Genomic DNA, 18,353 nt, shown 5'->3' on the forward strand with positions numbered 1-18,353 from the left:
TATATTAATTAGGCTTTTTTATATTAAAAAAATTAGGCTTTCACTGTTACTTGACAATTGGGTTCGAATTACTCAATATAATTGTTTACGTCTTTCACAGTTAGAGAAGTTGATATTAAACATGGAATTATGCATAATTTCAACTTACTGCATTTCATTTTAATTATTTTCACCAATTACCGCATGCATGCGGAACATACTCGAGCAAAAAAAGAGGAAAAATAAAATCTTATATTCATCAGCTATTTCACGCGCTATTACCATTGAATTGTTAATTCGTTACTCATTCATTAACGATCTTTTTTTCCTTAGCTTAACGACATACTAGACCATGCCGGCATTATAATGGTTTAATAGACTTATTTAAATTATTCGGTCAAATCTTACTGTTATGCTACTCAAATTTTTCAAAATATTTTATATTAATATGTACCTAAAAAAATATATGAAAGACGCGTGTGCACTATTAATGTTTGACAGAAGTGCCAGAACGTGCGAATCAAGTTTTTAGCAACTGTGTTTTTGCGTCGTTTGCCAAGCATTATCCACAGGACGGCAAACTTCGTTTCTATTTGCAACAAAACTATTGCTTTATGGATCGGTATGTTTACACGTATTATTTATAAATTGCGTTCATTTCCATAGCTGATCACTTCATCGATCGATCACGGAAATAAGTGCACCCGTGGTACAATTATCGTGCGCTACCTCGTGCCATGGAGGGAATTATTTCTTTTCCAATTGAACACGTACGTTCGCTTTGCGTAGTTCTAGTACAAAGTTTTAAGCGATCGTCGTTTAATTATAACTAATGAGGAAATGGTCTACAATGGATTAGTCATTTGTTTTGAAATTTTTTCTATCAATTTAAATTGTACCCGGAAATGTTCTATATCGATCTTTATTGTCTATATTATCTCCTTAAAAAGGGGTTGATTTCCGCATGGAATTCTCTTCGTCAACGATACAAAATTTTGGATATCAATTAGTCTCTTTTTATATTTAAATTAACATAACTTTCTTCGGTGTTTGATGTTCATAACATACACTGTATCATTATATTATTTTAAATAAATTTCTGTTAATGAATTGTCTACCCTCTCTGCACAATTGTATCGTCCCATCAGCTGGATTACATTACCGTCCGGATAGTTTCGACAATAGAACACTCGTACAGATCACAAAACCAAATTGAATTTAAATGTATACTCCGTTGCCCATCCCTTAACAGTAGATGCAATCCAACATAGTGTTTTGATTTGATTTGGATCGAATTTCTGATTTGTATTGTACTTCTATTCATTTCCATTCACTTCACCATTCTATCGCTCCGTGGTTGCTGGTCAAAGCAATCAAGCGTCAAAATACACCGACCAGCTTCATTACATTGTTGTTACCGGGGAAAGAATTGAAAAAGCACCCGGGCAGCATATATTCGATACTGGCAGCGGTATATTGGTTGGTATGCGGCAAACAAAACGCACACAACAGAAGGAAAACGCCGTGGTTTCCAATTACGCGTACTGCCAGATGCCCAAAAATTCCACTACAAGTTCGAATCTTGTGTCGAACATGCACCGAAACACATTGCCCAGAGTCTGGAATGGGAGGAAAATATGTGGTCAAAATTATTGAAGTACTTGAAATGGTTTTGCTAGAGTTGAAATACATTTTTGCTATGTGTTTGATGGCAGACCTGTGACAAGTGAAAATGTAGCGAAGCCCAGACAAGAGAGGCTGTTTGTCTACAAATCTATCCATAAGCTGATGATTGAAATGTATCGCAATCAATGTTGGGTTTGCATGGGCATTAGTTGTTGCTTCATAACGTTATATAATGAATATCGTTTATTAAAGTAATATGTTTGTATGAAGGAAATAAATCGATCACAAGTAGGAAATGAATTTCTGCGTTTATTTTGCATTTATCTTCGTGAGTTCACATGTGAAAACAATCGTTTAATTTCCTTTCTCATTATTGGTTTTGCTACACCCATTCAGGTATGATTATAAATGTCCAGTTTCACATCACCACAAACAAGCTAGAGGTATACCAGCCTTTATTAATACCGTAGTCATGCCGGTAAAGTCTTTTTAAAGGCCATTGCGGCCTGTAGCAACACACTCTATCAAACTTCAAATATACCTTCAGCGCCACGCTTACATAAAGCGGTAGAATAATTAATTTTATAGCATACATTGATCTTCAAAAGCGAACTTCCATCGAACGAAGGGGGGCCTTTTTGGTAGAATGAAGATCTGATACTTTGCCCTACAAGTTCCACTCGCAAACTCGACCTTGTTCCAAAAGTAGCATCTTCCTTTCGGACTCTCAAAGCTGTACAACAAAAACGTGACCACTCAATGTCTGGTTTAACAGCCGTTACAAACAAAATGTTATTTGAGGTTGCCTCATCATGCCCAGAACGTTGAAAATCAAACAACAGATTTAGGAAACATTTCACTGTACTTTATTCGAACTTTTAAAAAGAACAACATAAAGGAATTCACAGTACAATCGTTTGCTCTTCAGGCATTTTATCGATGGTTGTTGAATGGTTTACCATTTTTTTTCTCAGCAGGAAATAAAAGACCATACCCACACCCGTTTTATCGTTCCGGTTCGATCGCTTTTTTTCTCCCTCTCTCCCTTCAGCACATATACTATCAGCCATGACCAGCATATTAACCGCACCGGGCAAGTACCGTTCGCGGAAGGATTACAGCACCGGTTCAATCCCGACGTTAGTATCACTGGACGAAGAATCTAGTCTCTCGACAACGACCACGACCTCGGTGTGTAGCGATACCGTCTTACTGCACAGCTTACGGACGGCCGGCAATTCTGGCACTACCTCCACCAATGGCACCAACGGCACCAGTAGTAACAGCAGCAGCAGCAGCAGCAACAGCACTATGAACATCAAAAATGGACTCACCACAAAGCCCCCGAGGCGTAGTTCATTAGGTTTAGCTCTGCTCGGTGGTGGATCGCGTGCTTCCAATGGTACGGAAAAAAGCAACAAGCGACGTAGTTCGATCGCGGTCGTATTTCTTGGCGGTGGCCGTAAAGACTCCAAATCGTCCTCAATATCCGCGTCCAGTACGGGCAATGGGCATCACAATCACAACGGACACTCCATCAGTACCATCCCGGAGAAATACATCAAAACGGGTGAATCGGATATTGAGAACGATTCACCAAACACGGACACGTTCGTAATGTTGGGTGAATCTGGTACGAATGGACAACAGCAACAGGACCCATATGGAGGTGCGGCCAGTGCACTAGGATATGACAAGAAGCGCCGGCGCTCATCATCCTGGCAAACCAAACTTGAACGACGACGTCGCAAAGGCATGATGGCGTCACTGGATGGTAGCGACACGATGCAGCAAGATTCGGCCAGTTTTAGCAGCTTTGGATCGGTACATGGCCTCGATTCGTCACCGTACGGGCCGGGACCGAGCGGCAAATATGGACGTGAAAAGCGTCACTCTTGGTGGAACATCTTCGTGCCGGATAATCTTAAACAAAGGTGATTAACTGGTGCCCGGGTTGGGTTGTGGAAAGGATGATCAACATATCGGCGAAGATCATGCCAGTTACTAGAACAAGATCGTTATTCTTTACCTGCGGTGTTAAGTAGTTTGTATGCAATTCTATACAGTGTCTACGGTGGTCAGCGTGCCGTTGCAACGTTCTCCACAATTTACTTCCTGCTCAACGTACTGCAGGTGACGGTGTACCACTTCACCATCACTGTACATCGTAACGGATAACACCAATATTTGTCCACTAACTTTTGACTCTTCGCCCACGATACACGACTAACTGTTCATCGTCTGTCTCCATCATCTACTAGACACAGAATACATCCAGATGTATGTCTCTGTCTCCACAACAACTCTGTCTGTTCTCACAGCAGCATAACGCACAAATGCTGAGTGATCCAGTCAACTCTTACGACTTTAGATAGCATAGATGTTGTTATCTTTGTGATAGTATTGTATTTCATGCCTTCCGACAGCTTACACTCGCTCATCGTGCTCATGTGTTGCAGCTTTTACTGCAAGCATCAAGTAGGTGCACATGCCACCTTAGCTTGCACTTGTCAAGCTGACCATGACCTATTTTCCATTGCGTAAATTGCATTGTTGCATTGCGTTGCCGTCATGTTTTACCTCATCCGTTTCTAGGCTTTAAAGGTTCGTCACCAACGATAGATTAAATACAGAGCTGTCAAATGGAAAACATTAACACAATGCTTGTGATATGATGTCTTATCAGCAACTTTACGATTGTAGCAGGTCATTCTAAAATTTGTTAAATAAGAAACTAGAAAACCTTTTATGTCACTGTTGACACCCGGCACAACTTACGTAACGATCCTCTTTTTTTGGTACTGAAGGAGAAGTTCATTTTATTCTTGCAGATGGTTTGATTGATCTCAATTGAAATCCATCTTCGTTGGAGACTGTTAGTCTAACCAAGTTGTTCGGTTTCTTAGACATCAACCGACACCAATTCTGGTTGTTCACTTCCGTTTGCCGCCAATCGGGTGAAGGCTAACATCCATCCACTCAATCCGGACGCGGAGCATGTCTACGTGACTGATGACAGGCGTGCGTGACATCATGCCTCCCGGGTCCGGTCTGCTGAACCGTTGGATAATTTAAATTTTATGTAGCAGAATGATGGTAGAAAAAAATGCAAATCTAGCTTTCATCTACCATTTTATGGTTGAACCAACAAGTCGCAAAAAAAATCGGTAAAAGGAAGATGAACGCTTTATGTCACTGCTTCCGCCCGCTAGAGAACTCACCCTCAACATATCCACCGCATTTCCAATCTTATTATTCTGTCGTGCTCAAACGATGCAGGAAATACCATAAAATCGTGATCTATATCCTATTAACAAGCTCGACATTTTGATTCTTGACGTTAAGCAGAGATAAATCGATTGACTGTAGAATAAAACTCTACTTACCCATTACTATATGCGAATGTGAATCGGCGTTAAGATAGACACTCAGTCTTTCCGTAAACACTGCCTTACGGTAGGTTTGGAAGCTGATGGGGATGCTCGATGAAAATGTCAGACGAGTACTTGCGAAGTGTACTTCAGATTGTGAGCTGAAGTCTTATTCTTGTGAGCGCTTTTTTTGGTTCGTACTTTAGAGAACTCCAGTTATATTGTAAATCGATTTGAATTGAACTATTTTTGCATCAATATCCTAACATTGTTTATCAATATTGTTGCGTTCGGCAAAAAAAAAGAAGATGATCAAGATTTGCTTTTTAAAAGATCAATTCATTTGTTTAGTATATTCCGAAACGAAAAAGTCACAATACGATGATGTCTACAACCAACGTTCAGTGGCCGCAGATAAAATGTGATGATGCAATAATTTGCAAACCAGACAAAACAACATCCCCGGTCAATTCAATGAGTGATGGCTTATTTTAATGATTTTCAACATAAACATTTCGACTAATATGCCACCCAGTTGCTTATCATGCATCCGTTGGCGAATCGGGTATTAAATAACCACCCTATCATCACGCCATCTTTATCGTCTTTGACAGCTACTTTAATGGTAAAAGAGGCAAAAAAATATACAGCGATAAATCATAACTTATCTCGATTCGATTGGACAACCATCCAACTGCTTCAATCAGTGCCCCGAAGTCATTGTACGCTGAATATGACGCCACGTGGAAATGACACGAATCACACCGAATTTCCGGTGTAACATATGTAAACAATGTCGTACGAGGTATAACCTTGCCAGACACACTGAGATCAACTCCATATCCAAAAATTGGTTTGCTAGTGGAAGGACATAAGCCTAGACACGTGTATTTCACTTCCGATTCCAATATTCACGTCGAAATTTCAATGTCTAATGAAGTTAGTTGGGCGAAATATTGGGAGAATAAAAAAGAAATCCGAAGAGAACTGTGCATCGACTCTGTGTAAAAGCAAGCAAGAGAACAGCATTTTGGAAAGCACAACAAAACCAAGACCCCACTGTTAATCCGTTTGGTACAAGTACTTGATCCTTCATAAAAGGATTAACGATCACTCGAGGCAGTCTGCGTGTTTCGGTAAACAGTTTGCTTTGCTGACCGGCAAAACTGGACGGATATGTGTCGTGTCCAGAAACCTGCAGCAACCGCTTCTGCATCGGGTTCGATCCACTGTCGGGCTGCCGGTGTCACGTGCTCGGGAGGAACCACTTCACCCACAACCCATAAACAGGCTGCCGAACCTCTGGGGTTTGCTCAAGGAGAAACAGAGAAGCATTCAGACACGCGATAATACCGACCGACAAAAAAAAGTACATTGACGCATTCATTCTCACTACATCCAGCGATGATTGCATATCGTCCCATTTTCGTCGTCATGAGTGTGTGGCGTACTTCACACAGATAAGCGACCCGAGTCGGTTGGCAAGTGAAGTGGTACCAACCCACTGCTGCGGGAATCAATATTTGGGATCACTTTGGCCGCCCTTGGTCCACCGATTCTGACCACCCAAAACAGGTAGCCCATGTGTGTTTGACTATGCAATCTTAAGCAAACCCATTCCGAAATGGCAGCTTATCAGTGGACCATCATCGGTTGTGTACGGCGATTTGTGAGTGTCTGTCGCTGCTGAGCGTACCCTCGGTCGATTTCGTTATCGGTTAGGGACGGATTCGTTCTGCTCCGGCTGGACGAAGTCTCACCTACATTCTGCTCCACTCGGGTTTCTCATACCGATCACGTAGGTCATTATATTCGCGCCTACATTCCGTGAGGACATTTTCTTTCTTTGTGGATGTATTACTTTCCTCTTCTTCGTGACGATAATCCCAAATTGTGTTAATAGTATAGTGGTAATAAAAAGTGCATCATTTTCCAACAGAACCATACGATCAGCTGGGGAGAAGTTCATGTTGTGATTGCGGTAGATAAATTCACAAGTGGCTCAGTGCATTGCGCGTGCCCTCTCCTGAGAGCAAACATTCTTTTTTTCTGGATAATGGTTGGATCAATTTGCTGCTGCTCGCAGTGAATTGCTGTGTGAAACGACACGGTAGTTAAAAATTCGGTGTGACCTTGCATGTCTGCACATGGTGATATTGTGCGACAAGTGGTAGCAACGCGGAACGATGGAAAAGCCAAAGAAGATTAAAAATCACTTATCTAAATTTAAGGAGCACTACTGGTAAGGAAATCCATTCCGTTCTTATCTTAATGCGTGTGTACCGGTTCCCTGCGTGCAATCAATGTTTTTTTTTAATTAATGATTCATCCACACTGTAAAGATCATGAGCTGTGCATGGGAGCTTTAGAAATAATTTTTTCCAATGATGGCCGATTTCGATTTTGATATTTATATTTTAGTAAAACAATTTCATTCATTAAATGGAATGAGATGAAATATCTGTAACAAGAAAGAGTCACAAGTTTTAATTATATTCCGAACCACTTCAGCCAGCTCTGTACATTGTAATTAGCTATCCCATATCGGTTGGAATGTAATTTGATTGAATTTCTGTTGAGCTTCTGAAATATTGACATTGTTTTCGGGGTTTCTCTTATCTATTATCCCCCCACGCAACCATGAATCGGTTAGACTAGACCGAATGCAACGCCAAAGTGGGGAAAAAAAGAAACATTTACAGATAGCGTAACGTAGCACAAAGATTAAACGGGCTAGAAAAATCGTTACGACACACCGAAATTAAATGGTTTGTTTGCTCACCTGGATCAGCTCGTGACGAGGATATTGAGTAGCACGAAATATAAATTCAAATACATACTTGCTCAGCCGTATGATAACAACCTGTGTATAGACATTTTCTACTTAAAGGATTCATATTTTTTATGTTTTGAATGTTATCATAATTGCACACTTTATGTTTTTTTTTAAATTTTTATCCACAGCTAATGTATGTTATGTGTAATATTTTTTGTTTGTTTCATTTTAATTTGTTTTCTTTTCTGTTCTCTTTTTTATGTATGTTTTTTTGCATCCAATTGTCCTTCCCGTATCTGGTTGGCGTTCCGACTGTCGCTAATGGCACGATCCGCAAAAACTATCCCGTCCCGTTAATGTGTGCACGATTGATGCTACCAAAAACCCAAAACATCATCCTTCCATGATTACGATCGTTGATACCACTGCCCCACACAGGACTCGTAGGGCTAGTCAGGATGTGATACTGTCCAAAAGCTCCGACACTCTCAGTAGCCCACCATATCGAAGGTTAGTTGGTTTTTTTAATTATTATTATTTCAGGGAGTTATTTTTTCATCCTTTTCTTTATTTTGTAATAGTTTTATTTAATTCATTTTTCTTAAACATCAATTGCGTTCATCAGGATTAATTCATAAATCCGTCAATAATTAACTTTTGAAAACATATTCAACCACTCACACGTCTGATCGATTGATCGATTGATCGATCGATCGATTGAATATTGATAACAGTACATGTGTGAATTAAAATACTACCACCAACGAAAAACAAAAGCATAACTACCTCACAATAACTGATAATGTGTGATCATAAACACATCTTACATAGAATTCCGACAAATAATACAGTTTGTTCACGATCGTTCATGTTGTTATGAAACATTCTTTGCTTCCGTTAACACATTAACACGCAATTTACCTTCTTGAGCGTTGAGTTGTTGTTGGCGGTTCACGTGAGGTCGTTCCGGAGTCGTTGTTTTCGGAAAACATCAAATATCACACGGTTGTTTTGAGTCTATTTTTATCTGCCCTACAACCACCGGTCGGTCGGTGCACAAATCGAGTGATTCATCAAAAGAATCTAAGCCAACAGACCCTTCAACGGGGCCCTTTAAGTGATGGATGGATGGTAACGGTGCTACAAACAACAACAACAACAGCGGTCAGTTCAGCGTTTGTAGTCTTAACCTTCACCTCGAAGTACGGTTCGTAACGCTTCCCGCTAAGATGACGATATCATTCATTTAGTGCGCTTAGTAGCCAGCAGCTGTTTGTCGATTTATCATCAAGCTTTTTTTTTGCTCTCGAAACAAACCAAACCGGCCATCGGCAATAAGCTCTAACTAAGTGGTATTGTGTTTATTTTGGGGTCATTTTGGACCCTTGGGAGATGCAAACCAATCGATTTATTGCCTTTCCTAATCAGATGAATCAAAATCAAATGAAAAAATCGAGACACTGTTGATGGTTAAATGTTAATGCTATCGGTGAACGTTATTTGTGCTTTATATAATCATGAATTATGTGTTTTTTGCTGCATGCTTTAAAAAATGGTTGAAATTAAATACGGTCAGCTGTTACTAGTTGTAACGCTGAATAAGGATATAAAAACTACGAATTTAAATCCTCTCTTGGTTAGGTTAAGAAACGTGATAAACCTTAGCTAAATTACATAACTTTTTTTTACTAATTCAACCCCCTTTCATGGCCCCATGTGCATGTGTACTAATTAGCCAAATTCAACTACTTTCGATACGGGTAACATTTTCAAGGGCACATTTCGTAACGTGCGTTACATTGCGTGCTATCGACATGGATGAATGTAACTAAACGTTTGACCATGTGACTCTCTCGAGTGACAATGGTACGAAAGACGCAACATTTTGCTATAAACTTTTTTTTTCGGTCATCTTTCAACGGTATTCACCTTGACATACGATCATCGCATGCGGTGCGTAACTTGCGGCTAATCGAAAACAATTGCAATACGCAACATGTAAAAATAGTGCCGCACGGTCCGATGTGTGACATGGGCTGTCAATAACCTTCGAAGTTTGTTTGCTCATTAAATGGAACGAGTTTTGGAAATGGAGTTGGGGGCCGAAAGTGGTGGCCCACTGATTCTCTGATATCCCGTGGCTAATTATTCGGGCCCCAAAGGCACACGTGGATTATGCCTAGGTCGACCGAGCGGACGTTACCGTCCATTCGAATGGACTTCCATTCGTATTGGGAAACTTCATTTGCATTTCCTGTAGTTCTGCGAAAACAACATTATCTGGCACGATGGTCACGGTGACCAATTATGGATGAAAGCTTTACTGCAGACCCATGGCAGGAGACCCACTTGGGTTTAGCCAATAATGTAATAACAATCGAATGTGGTTGTGGCAAACAATAAAACGTTCAAAGTTCCACATTCTTCATACATTAAAAAACAGTTTCGAATCCGTATGAGAGGTGATTGTATGAATTTCTATTAATTTTTACTACTTTTTTAAAGCCACAAACAATAAGATATTACGTCCTGGTGATCTTTGGGGTCTCTCACAAACATGTTAAAAATATGTAACAAAGCAAATCAGTATTTGGAAATCTTAGTTCTATCTGATTTGAATCCAGATTTATTATTTGTTTTCGAAAGCATTGAAGCTGAAAAGAAAGAAGACTATTTAAATCTTATTTGTACATATATGGTTGTCATTAGAAGAACTAAAAATTATACAACTTACTACACTGAAACATTTTATGGTCAAATTGTGGTCAAGTTGCAAACATTTTGCTATTCGTCCAAAACAGCAATTTTCCATAGCATCTTGTCAGCTGTATACAAAAACTAAGAAGCAACAAAACTTCTATTGTATTACATAAACCTGAACCAAACATGTCCACCATCGATTCCGACAAGTATCATACCGCTAGGAATGATGGGCAACCAACCATTTCCGGATGGGTTCAATGTCGCACGAATTGTGGTTTTCGATTTGCTCGATTGGCAACCGATTGGGATCAATTTCCGGCCATAGCCCATCCGAGTGGGTAGACCGAGTTGGTATCACACAACAGCACCATTCCGTCCGGGGACACTCCGGGGGACACACGTTTGATGGACATTTGCTTGGGCCAAACGCCGTTCGGTACTTTGAACTTGAAATTCTTTAGCCCCATACTCATTTACTGCATAAACGGTTTCCATCCAAATACATTTGTGCACCCATCATTTGTAACATGCCAGCGTTTCAATCATGCGGAACAATCGCAACACCGCAAAACCCCATATCAGTCGGCATAATATCCGGAGCTGTTGGGCAATGAAAAGGGCCTAGGCGATGGTTACTGTTACTGTTTGGTCCATTCCACATTTTAGGCGTTGTGTTGCCATGTTTTTTTTTTGTGTGCGATCAATGTTCAAACGAATAGGAGCGCACCCCAGCGGATTGACAGATTTATCGTGCATAATTTAATTATAAGGCACCTGCATCAAACCGTAACGAACGCGTGTAGTTGGCGAGATTTGTGACCTCTAGCAAAACTGACGACCTGATAGCTTTTAGTGTCAGATGATAAGATCTTTCTCTTTGATCAGTACACTGTCTCACCCTTACGGTTTGCCCATGAAACATTCATCAGAACACGATGACTCTCGCTCGTATCTCGTCGATCTACCAACCCATATAGTACATCATCTGGTCACCCGCCCCACCTGTCCACGGGCAAACTACTTGCAACGTCTGTTCCGTACCAGATGTTACGCTTCCTTTACGGGTCAGTACACTTGGGCTGTCGTGTGTAGTGCCTTAATGTGCTATCGATTGCGTTAAATCAACTACCGATACAGATTCTACGAGCCCTCGGCGAGCAACCTTCAGCTGGGAGGAAAGGCTGAAAGGCTGAGATAGTATCGGCAACACCTGCGGCAGGTGTCTATGGAGACAGCCATATATTGTACGACAACCCCATACATCAGCGGCTCTTACTGTATAGTTCGCATAGCTACTGATCGTGTCAAATTTGTGTTATAATTATCTTGATGCACACACACCGCCCGCTAGAGGAGCCGTCAGGTGTTGTTGCCCTTCTCAATTGCCCGGTCAAGTAACTGGTAAGCGCAAGATGGCGCAAAGTAGTCATTCATTGCATTTAGAAAAAAAAAACGCTACGCTAGGACTTTGCCTGGGAGCAGCATTGCTCCCCTCTCCGAAAGGAATCACCCCCTCTGAACCAAGAGGGAGCCTGCAATGCCTACACCGGGGTCCGTACGTAGCGGACGCAATCGCACACCGTCTCCCTTGGCGATGAGACTCGCAAAACGCACAAACACAATTACAATATTGTGAAGGATGTCCGAGACACGAGCGCGGCCCAAGTGAGAGTGGACGGCAAGTTAATCGCCCTACCGGAAGCATAAATCTAGTTTAATGTGGTGCAAAATTTTTCCTTGATGGCTGCTGCGTATGGGGTTTTTCTCTGCCACAGCAACACCACCACCACCACCGATTCGCTTACTCTACAGCTCATTGTAAAAAGTGACCGCGAACAAACCGCCTGCTGCCGGCTACCAGGTCACTAGCTCACGACACCTCTTTGTGGCAAAAAAAACCGAAGGGTGGCAATGCTGCTGATGTGTTTTCCTCCCTGTCACTGTTCGTAGCAAACGATGAACTATGAAACCGGTAGTTGAAGTTGAAGAAGCCCGATATCCCTACCCAAAAGGTTTCTGCGCTCTGAACACAAGATGCGACGAGTTTGGGAGGTTGATTGGAATCATTCGTCCCATCCGTACACAAAGCGATGAATGGAATTTCGCTCGGCAAAAAAACTTTCAAGTATGGCATGATTTATGAACCTCGATCGTGTTGCTTGCTCAAGGAGAAGTGGATTTACAAAGGGGGAGATCATTGCTTAGCCCTTCGCGACATGGAAGTCGTGGCAGGTTGTCAAAGCGAAAGGTACAGGAAGAGCGTAATCTTCCGGTAGATGGAAGATGGTTTTACTGCTGCGTTTATAATTCAAACGCACATGGTGATAGTTAAGCTAAAATTACTTCTCTTAAACTAAAGTTTAAAAAATCCTAACAAACAATTGAAACAAAGCTTATCCTTCCAACATGAGTACCTAGCAATACACTAAAGAATCCAGTCGAAGGGTACAATCCAATTAGTTTGTAGATAAGATATTTAATTGGGCTTCCGGTATTACCAACCGGGACTTGTTAATGTAGTGCCTTTGGGGGCTATTCTTCGCAAACATGTCGGACCATTGCAATAAAAACACACCGAGGGCTTTTGCTGGTAGCAAAGCATCACACATTCCGACCGCATCCCATGAATGAAGATTTCCAACAGCTCCAGAAACCATCAGGATGATGGGGTGTTAAGTCGTAGAACAGCACCAGCTGGTGATCACAGCCAATTATCCAATTAGCAAGTGTAACATACGGAGCAAGAACGTTCATTTTCGCACCTCCGACAATGGGTATACCTTGTGATCTTAATTCAGCGGTTGGAAAGGAATTCTTTGTGGCAATTGTGTTATGTTTTCTGTAGCGAAAAAACAGTTCAATTTTGATGATAAAAATAAAAAAATAATTAGCAATGCTATTAGTGATAAGTGAGCTATATTAAACTTGTAATCATTTTGCTAACATCAGACATGCTAATATGTTTGTTATTACGTGCTAATAATTAATTAACAAAACGCTTTTTGTGTATGTAACTTTATTCCGATGCTAATCGGAATTCTTCACCACTAGTTTATGTACTAATAGAAATTTTTAGTTGAATAATTATCATTCATATTATACTATTTCAATGAATAAACAACGTGTAGGAAAGTAGCTTAACTATTAACATTGAACAATAAAATGTTTAATAATTATTAAACGGTCTATAAGTTAATGTCTCTCATTCAAATCATAATAAAGCACTCCGTATGATTTTAATTTGATTTTATTTGAAACCGTAACTAACCGTACATCCTTCACATCATCCACGTAAGTAGTGGCATCTGGCAAAAGTATTTACCTGGCTTAAGTGTTAATATCGCACCGAGCACGTACAATAAGCTCCGTAACCTGTAGGACGTGTGCATGCCTCTGGAATGCTTGCTTACATTTTATTAGCCGTATATTACCTACTATACACCTTATCGAACGTAGCAAATCACTATTCCGATAGTAAAAATACCTACGTTTAGTGTCTATTTAACTGAATTATGGTACGAGTTTTATGACTGCACATTTGCCGGTGGCCAAGAAGCCAAGTAACGTGCTGTTTTTTCTGTTTGTTCATAACGAATATTGTGGCCCGCTTTACGTCGCACGTGAGTAATGTATTTTTGTGTTCTTTTTTTCTCCTTTTCTTAATCTCACCAGGAGCAAATCCAGGAGTGTCGATCATGGATTGGCCGCACCGTTCGATTTAGACTCGCTGCGCTCGAAGGTTGAAGGCAGATTCGAAAGCATCGATCGACTATCAAAAGGTAATTATTATTTTCCATTCGACACTGCACACGGAACAATTAATAAATAGATGGGGGAGATGGACTCCATGAGCTGGAACAATGCATCCGTTAACTATCCTATCCATACATTGTCTAACAAATCCCATCGTCCTGAACTTGGCTGCTTCGGAACAAGCATGACCATTATGCTCTTCATTGCAAGTATCGTGCCCTTGTGCCCCGTTGCAACAGTAACTTAAGCACAATCAATAAACAAACATAAAACAGATCCAACAGATTAGTGCAAGTTTGTTGTCTACACCAGTTGCAACGGACCATTTTCACGATCTCCTTTCTGCTGTTTCAGCTTTGCTCTGCCCGCACTTAGGGCCAGAACTGGAGGTCTGTTGTTCCCAGACCTTTGTTTACATTCCATTTCCGTGCACACCCCCCGGGACCCTTTCTACAAAGTTTCAGATAAATATGAGCTTCTTTACAGACGATGCTTATGCTTTTGTCAGCAAATTTGTCAAAAATCTCCCAACACGCTGGTTTGTATTCTTTCAACGGAAGGCTCTGAGTGTGGTCTGACTTTTAAATAATTAGAAGTGTTTGTTGTGTGCAGACGTCTAGAAAAACGTGCCCCGATGGTTTGCTCATCGATAGCAGAAGAGCAGTGCGTTGCGTTTAAGCAAAGAAAAGCTTTTATATTGTGTCGCCGTGAGCAGCCTTTGCTCAAATATGGCTTTATTGTTTTGTATAGTAAAAGTTTAACTAGTTGCGTCTCATTGTGCATTGACCCATCTTATGGGTTGTGGAAGTTTCAATGTCCCAAACAGGGGCTCTATAAACTCAATCAAAAAGGTTGGGTCTGCTTTACTTACACATACCATTAGTGCATTAGTGCAAGCGTTTTGCAATAAATAAACTTTATATCCTTTCTTGTTGTAGATGGCGAAAAGAAGCGTTCGATGCCCACGATACCCACAATTACGTACACAGTAAAGGACCGGGACACACTAACGTCCGTGGCTGCACGTTTCGATACGACACCATCAGAATTGACCCAACTGAACCGTTTGGCCAGTTCGTTCATCTACTCCGGCCAGCAGTTGCTCGTACCGGACAAAAATGCCAAAGCGAGTGCCGATGGTGAATCCGACACTAGCACGGAACGTTCCTCCAACAGTCCCACCGATGGCCGCCGTAAGGGCTCGCAGGAAGATTTGTCTCAGGATGAAAAGGGTATGTACATTGAAGCTTCCAGTACGATAGTTGCTAAATGTTCGCCACCTTTGTAACCGTCAATTCAACGATGGCAATCAGTTCAACTGTGGCTCGCATCAATCCCATAGTGCTATATACTGTGGCTTTTCTGTTTGCAACCTGTCGCGGGGCGAAATTTGAGGCGAAAAATGTCAAAACAACAGCGTTTGGTTTATTGTTTTGTTGTAACTTTTCCCAAATGCAGCTGTTTAAAAGTTTACAAAAGTGCATATGCAGTGTAAAGAGTGTGTAAATTTTCATTTCCATACGTTTGTCGATTGGAATTAACAATGTAGAAGCAATGACATAAATGTAGTAATTTGTGTTTTGCCTGCATAGCGTAATACAAGTGGCCACGACGAAGTGAATGATTCATGGCAAGTGCAGGTTGTGTAAATGTTTGATCAAATGTTGAAAACAGTAGTGTTTTGCAAAAATGGAGGTAAGCGTCCGAAGGAAAATGTAGCGTACGCAATGCGGTAAAAACAGCTGACAATCGATTGTACAGTGTAACTCTATGTTTATCATAGAACGGAAGCACATCCGTTGTGATGTGTTCTAGATGGTCATGTGTGAATTTAGCAACGTTTTGTTGCTGCTCTGAACTTTCCATCGATTGTTATTAGCAGCTACATGGCAATTACCGATCTTAATGAATACTAACGATTTAAAAAAAACTAAAAAATCATCTCACATGATTTAAGATCTCTTAAGAATTTGAATGCCACTGACGTTTACTGTCTAAATGTAAACAACATACTGATTATTGGATTTTCTTTACTATTGAAAACCGATTAGCATTCGGAAGTAGATTCTAACAAACCCGTTTCGATGATCGTTGTAATATTAATGATCATAAACTGCATTATAAATGCATTATTATCCCGCCACTATTGTCGCAAGCTAGTAACTGTTTCAGCGGCATCCATCCGGTCCACATGACGAACCGAGTGTGACAACAATGTTAAAAAAATGAACCATTTTATCACCCACACACACACAAATGCATTAAACCAATGCATAAGAACCTACGGGTGGGTATAGTGCTAATTGTAGCTCGCAATACCAATGCAATTCAGCCGTATGGACACAATCCAACAACCGGCAAATCGGTCCGGACCGGTTGTGTTTGTAATGGCATTGATAAGATCGTACATACACTAACCTGGTCCATATTGCCCAACAGTATCATTTCATTACCCAGATACGTTTGAAGGTTTGTCTCTGCCCGTAGTACCACCTAGTGCGGTTAGTTGGTTAAACAGCATTCTGATGATTCTGCGATCAGAAGATCTGTTTCTGTCCCTCATGATGATTCATTGATGGGTGTAATAGTGAATATAAATAAACTGGTGAAAAATGCAGTCGTGGACAATGGATTTTGGAGCTTCGTTTTTACGAGAAAAGTTATCAGGTTTGTTTCTCCATGCTGCTGTCACACTGTACTGATTCTGTGTCCATGTTTACTTTTCCGGTGACGACACTAGATCAACACCCTTGTCTGGTCTTGTTTGTTGGTCCACACTCTTGGAAGTGTGGTAAATAGGTCGAAATTAGTACTACTTATTTTCGTAAACAACTTCTATAACTGTGTCTAACGATACACGTAATACAAATCAACCAGAAACTATAACCGCCCATATTTGTTTCTGTTTTAGATTTGCTGGAAGGATTACGCCCGGGATCACCGAAACCCGGTCACATCGAGCGTGTTGCATCACCGAACACACAAAGTGGCGGTGGAGCTGGAGGTGGTGGCGGAGGAGGAGGAGGCGGTGCGACCGGAACTGCAGCCGGTGGCGATGAAGACGATCCCGTGACTATACAGCGTTTCTTAAAGATCAACGTGCGGCACATTACCGATGGTCAGGGTGTAGTAGGTGGCGTACTGCTCGTCACCCCCAACGCCGTCATGTTTGATCCGAACGTGTCGGATCCACTAGTCATTGAGCACGGCCCGGAAAGCTACGGTGTCATTGCACCGATGGAGTTTATCGTGAATGCGGCCATATTCAACGATATTGCACACATGCGCGTACAGGGTGCGGCCGGTGGTAACGAAACGGCAGAGAAAGCTGAGATTTATCATCCTGCACCAGTGGAGAAACCGTGTTCACGCTGTGACACTCATTCGCCCGGCAAAGATTCGCTGCTCGTTAAGGACGAAACGTTCCCAGAGCTGGGCGTTGGATCGGTGGAGGGATGTGATGATCAGGAATCGATTTGCTCGAGCAACGAGCGTGATGGGGACGCTTTTCCGAAGGCGTTCGAGCGCGATCTCGTGACACCTAACAACCTGCAGCGTTTGCATGGCGATTCGACGGAGAGTGGTGGCAGCTCGGTAGAACCGAAACCACCGTCAACCGAACCACCCATGTTTCTGTCGTACGATCGTGACTCGTCGCAGTCTCACACGCCCAACTCCCTCGACCACAGTGCCGGTGCGTCAAACGAGCAGCAGCAGCAAAAGCAGGCAGGCGATAAGACTGACCAAACCAAGACCAACAATATCTTAGAGGATCCCACCATGCGCTCCCTGGAGGAGCGACGGAGAAGTCTACTGGACCAGCACTGGGCAATCCCCAGCAAGGACAGGTTAGCCACATTAAGTCAGACACATTGCAGTGCAATTTAACACATCCACTTACCAAGCTTCACGACCTTATCGCATGTCAGAGTATAAGTAGGTAAAATTTACTAACAATTTTTCATAACGCCACCGTAACACGGAAGACGGGAGACACAATTAATGATACATTTAATTTCTGTTAATATTGCGAACTAACAACCGCGGCTTATGAAAGTTGTTAAAAATTTTGCTATACATACTCAGTATTGTTTTATTTTTTATGTTTCTGCTTATGTTTTCGTTTCTCCCGCACTAAATCCTGC

At 41.5% G+C, this 18,353-nt stretch overlaps 1 protein-coding gene across 16 annotated transcripts in view; it reads left to right on the plus strand.

The window, feature by feature from the left end:
* Positions 1–18,353, plus strand: part of LOC125764283 (TLD domain-containing protein 2) — a 109,113-nt gene that overhangs the window by 62,594 nt on the left and 28,166 nt on the right. For 8 of the 16 annotated variants that reach the window (XM_049428376.1, XM_049428363.1, XM_049428360.1 and 5 more), the window contains exons 3-7: positions 2,657–3,539; positions 8,191–8,262; positions 14,128–14,234; positions 15,147–15,440; positions 17,120–18,056. In XM_049428376.1, coding sequence (XP_049284333.1) covers positions 2,674–3,539; positions 8,191–8,262; positions 14,128–14,234; positions 15,147–15,440; positions 17,120–18,056 — 2,276 coding nt within the window. In that variant the 5' untranslated portion in view covers positions 2,657–2,673. Of the gene's footprint in view, positions 1–2,656; positions 3,540–6,554; positions 7,219–8,190; positions 8,263–14,127; positions 14,235–15,146; positions 15,441–15,539; positions 15,904–17,119; positions 18,057–18,353 lie in introns of those variants that run through there. The other 8 variants (XM_049428371.1, XM_049428379.1, XM_049428368.1 and 5 more) reach the window with 5 other exon arrangements.

This window comes from Anopheles funestus, chromosome 2RL, assembly GCF_943734845.2.
Source record: "Anopheles funestus chromosome 2RL, idAnoFuneDA-416_04, whole genome shotgun sequence".
NCBI classification, from domain to species: domain Eukaryota; kingdom Metazoa; phylum Arthropoda; class Insecta; order Diptera; family Culicidae; genus Anopheles; species Anopheles funestus.